Raw genomic sequence first — 4252 nt, 5'->3', positions numbered from 1 at the left:
GCTTCCTCCCAATGCTATAGAGTAGGAGTAAATCCTCACTCCACAACATTGTAACCAAAGACAACTTGTTTACATGCACAAGACAGATTTGTGGTTGTTGTTGACCATGTCAAACGTCTTCATTGAGACTTTAATCTTTTGCTTACCTTTTGGGGCGGTAATAATCGGCCATATCCAAGGTTGTATCAAGGTTGCTTAAACCAATTTGCGCACTCTGCCTGATATGATTGTATTAATGTTTGGCTGTGTGTGCGTAAGTAGTCTGCTGCTCTGTATATTGTTCTTTCCAACCAAATAAAGCCTTCGAGCTGAGATTTTGTGTAGCTAACCGCTGGCCATGTAGAGGTAGATTCCGGAATCAGTCACATGGGCCGCTGCACCCGGCTTCTCTCCAAGCAAGATGCGCAGCATTTGAGGGGATTTGATTATCAAAGAATTTCAACCTGGACTCAGGGGTAGATGTTGTGTGATATACTTGTCCATAGCTGTTGTTTGAAGTGTTGAAACACTGACTGAACAATAAATAAGTATTTTTGGAGGCTATTTTGGTTGATTTATTTGGTTATTCATTGAAGTAGTTCTTTCGCTTTTAGAACTGTACTTATTTTGAACATTTTGTTCTTGTAAAGCTATTGTAGTAGACTCATATAGTCATATAGACTTATATAGTCATTAAATATCAGAAAAAGTCATAAAAAAGGTAAATTCAATACTGAGACCAACTTTGTGATGGTTCTCAATGGAGATTTTAGATGAGATGCTCATTGTATATACGAAAACTGCGCCCATACAGTGTACAGTACCATTGCAACTTACTGGCCCTTATTGGTATTGCTGGTTGTAAATACAAATACCTGCATACACACTGGACTGATAAGGAACATTGCTATAACTATTATTATTATAACCAATGTTAGCTTACTGTAGGTGGCAACCTAGCTAGGTTTGGTGTTAGGGTCAACCACCCTACTTTTCATTTTTTCTTTAAGTAATCCTCGGTCTTATGTAACCATACCAAATGTAACTTATCATACTAATTTGAGTGTCCCGGATTTACAATGTGTCCCGGATTTACAGTCTCTAGTCTGAGACCAGGTTGGAGCGTAAACCAGTTTCCCCGTTCAAAGCCAATGGCAAGTCGTCTCAAAACAAAAGTGACAGACGAGGCTAGATTAAGAACGCGGAGTAATGAGTAGGATTCTGTGTTTTCACATGCATTAGGCTGTGTTTACACAGGCAGCCCAATTCAGATTTTTTTGCCCAAATATTGTTATTTTGACTAATCAGATCAGATCTTTTGCCAATAATTGGGCAGCATATCAGAATTGGGATGCCTGTATAAACACAGGCAAAATGATTGCTTTTGATAAAAAATGCTTTATCTACCTTCCCAATGAAAACTAGTTTGAAAAAACAAAAACATTTTATGGAAAGGAGATGTTATATAGGTTTCTGGACGATGCATCATGCTGCCTGGTTGACAACATGACCAAGCAGGAGGTAGCTTGGTGGTTAGAGAGGTGAGACAGTGGCCGGGGGGTTGCGAGTTTGAATCTCGGGTCCAACTGGAAGATCTGGCGGGAAGTGAGCTGGCAACCATTGGTTGCTGGTATCAAATTCCTAGATGCCATTTGCCTGCTGTTGTGCCCTTGAGAAAGGCACTTAACCCTCACAACAACAGCTCCCCGAGTGCCCAGCGTGGCAGCCCCCCCCCCCCCCCCCCAACTCTCCAAAACCTGTATGTGTGTCTTTTGGAGGGGTTGGGTTAAAAGCGGTTATATATTTTTTGTAACTCATTAACTTAGTTTAAGAACGATCATCATATATCAGCTATATGAACTTGCCAGACACCAGCATGTTTCTCAAAAGAGTGCATGGTTTAGGGGGAAAAAGATAAGAATGACAAAATGCGTATTGAAATAGTAGGCCATTATTTATTCCCTTATGGACAGTGACAAAACATAAATGCCTTTTTCTATTTATCATAAATAAAATGTGTGTCAACAAGTGATTCATGAATAATGAATATAGGCGGTACAGTTATAAGGAAATTAGCTGCGTCATGCCATTCTTTTTAAAGGTTATTCATTTTAAACACTTTTTTCACTGAGCTGACTAGATCCTGGAAGATGACCTTGAAATGTGTGCCATCGCAGTAAGGTGCATTTTTGGTTTGCTTACAGGCACACAGCATAAGGGTGCTGTCCTTCTCGGGAGTGAAGTGTCGCGGAGAGATGCTGGGTGCTTTAGACCTGTGAGCACCGTCACAGAAGGGCTGACAGAGAGAGAGAGAGACTGTCAGTGCTATTGCTTCACTGATTTAAATGAGTTAATTATAGCACAGATTATCAGACATTATTCTCATGTAGAAGACCATATAGGAGAGCATATAGGCCTACATCACTACTGCTGGGAAAGGAAAGGGTTAATATCGCGCCAATTTTGGCTCATCGGTCCTAATCCTTTAGTTGTTTTTTATTTTTACATTCAATGCCTTCAACTCTGCTACCCGACCCGAGGCCCGACATACATCGGGTTAGGGTCGGCCCTGTTTTTTTCCCCATCAATAACTAGGGTACAGGCTAGAGCCCTGCACGGGCATGAATTTTGACATTCAATGCCCGAACACCCACCTGTTTCTTGCTGTGTCCACAGGCACACCAGACGTAGCGTTTGCCCCCAGTCACTTTCACCCTGAAAGGCATCTTGGCAGCGACAACAGGTTTATTGGTCTGAGTGGAGCACTGCATCTGAGGAGGTAGTAGTTTAGATTAGTCACACAATAATAGTGCATTGCTTATGCTCGTCATATGAACAGCAGTGTAGATCCCGGCATTGAGAACTCATGGTGCAGTGGTACCCAAACGGTGGCAGGGGGGTGTGGGGGAGTTGTAATAGTAGAATGCGCAAGGTGAAATTTCGAAATGAGGTAGTGCATCATCAGTACTCCTCTTGTCATGTCAGTTATCGCATACCTGAGAGAGCTATTTATAACTTCTCAGAAATGTCCAGATCAACTAGCCCACGTCAGCTAATGTTTTTTAGCTGGGTTTTTTAGTCCAAAGATTTTGTAGTAATGGTCGAGTCACACAATGAATCACATGGATACACATTAGACATGGCAAAACATATAGAATTGCAAGACAATTAGCTTTAAAACTGCAAAACATGTATCTGCACCCCATGACAAAATGGGTAGAATTGCAGGAAATAATCTTTAAACCTGGCAACAAATAAAAAAAAATCTCTCCTCCAACAACAGTTTGTGTCATGAACAGTGCTTGAGATAGAAATGGGGGATTGTTCTCCAATGCTGGGAGAGGGGCCTGAGTTTAAAACATTTTTATGTTCCAGCACTAGGAGAACTTACTATCTGAATGTAACTTGGAATTTAGTAGCCTATTCAGTGGACGTGACAAATTACTGTTGAACTTTGCTTTAGGTCAATTATTTGATTAAAGATTGAGATTTAATGGCACAATGCTGCTTCACGGCCATATGAATGGCATATCTGTGCCATAGGTGAATACGGCGTTCTCTAATGACTATACAGGTTTTCTTTGAACAGCTGCCCTTCCTTTATCTACTATGAACAGCAGGTTGCTATTTCATACAATGCCTTATAATTCGTTTTTAAACGCTAGAATCTAGATTTATATATATATTTATTCAAATGAACATGTCAACAGTAATACTTTGACAATCATATCGTCTATTTGAACTATTTTAGCGAGGGTTTATAGAGAGGCTGGAATCCAGATCGACACAGAAAGCTGCCAAAAGGTGTTATTCTGTAATTATTGCACTTGCAGTCTATACTCACAAGCGACCAACATACAAACATGGATTTTCCTTGACTTTATACTTACCATTGAACTGGCAAGAGCCGTAAATAGCCGAGGTTGCCTCAAAGTTGCCCTGGTCCCATCGCGCATTGTTCCTATGATCACGTTCATTCTTCCTGATACGGCACGCGAACGTTTTAGTAAATTTCACTGTAGACGGTTTAGTAAAGCTGCCTTCTAAGAAAAGTCAGAGAAAACAATCTCTAGTAGCTTTCACTTCACCCTCTTCACACAAAAAAACAACATTAAAAAGACAAATTAGACCACGCACAACAAGTCTTAACTTACAAATGGGTTTATACCGACAATGATTGTAGCACAGACAGGTAAGCTATTGGCCTGTAAATGTTAACAGACGACCCAAGGCGAGGTCCACTACCGTACAAGTCATCACCAATCATAGAGAA

At 40.7% G+C, this 4252-nt stretch overlaps 1 protein-coding gene across 2 annotated transcripts; it reads right to left on the bottom strand.

Annotated features, from left to right (window-relative positions):
* Positions 1-1914: 1914 nt before the first annotated feature.
* LOC124016076 (CDGSH iron-sulfur domain-containing protein 3, mitochondrial-like) lies at positions 1915-4252 on the bottom strand. Of its 2 annotated transcripts, XM_046331598.1 has the most exons (4): positions 4134-4252; positions 3870-4022; positions 2634-2750; positions 1915-2275 (listed from the first exon to the last, which is right to left on the bottom strand). In XM_046331598.1, exons 2-4 carry the CDS (start codon positions 3954-3956, stop codon positions 2075-2077), a joined length of 405 nt encoding a protein of 134 aa, XP_046187554.1. In that variant the 5' UTR covers positions 3957-4022; positions 4134-4252; the 3' UTR covers positions 1915-2074. The 2 variants fall into 2 exon arrangements, with proteins under 2 accessions (XP_046187554.1, XP_046187555.1); XM_046331599.1 differs by having other exon boundaries at positions 3870-4239.

Source organism: Oncorhynchus gorbuscha, linkage group LG26 (genome assembly GCF_021184085.1).
Source record: "Oncorhynchus gorbuscha isolate QuinsamMale2020 ecotype Even-year linkage group LG26, OgorEven_v1.0, whole genome shotgun sequence".
Taxonomy (NCBI): domain Eukaryota; kingdom Metazoa; phylum Chordata; class Actinopteri; order Salmoniformes; family Salmonidae; genus Oncorhynchus; species Oncorhynchus gorbuscha.
The sequence above is the reverse complement of the archived record's forward strand: the minus strand, read 5'-3'. Positions and strand labels throughout refer to the sequence as shown.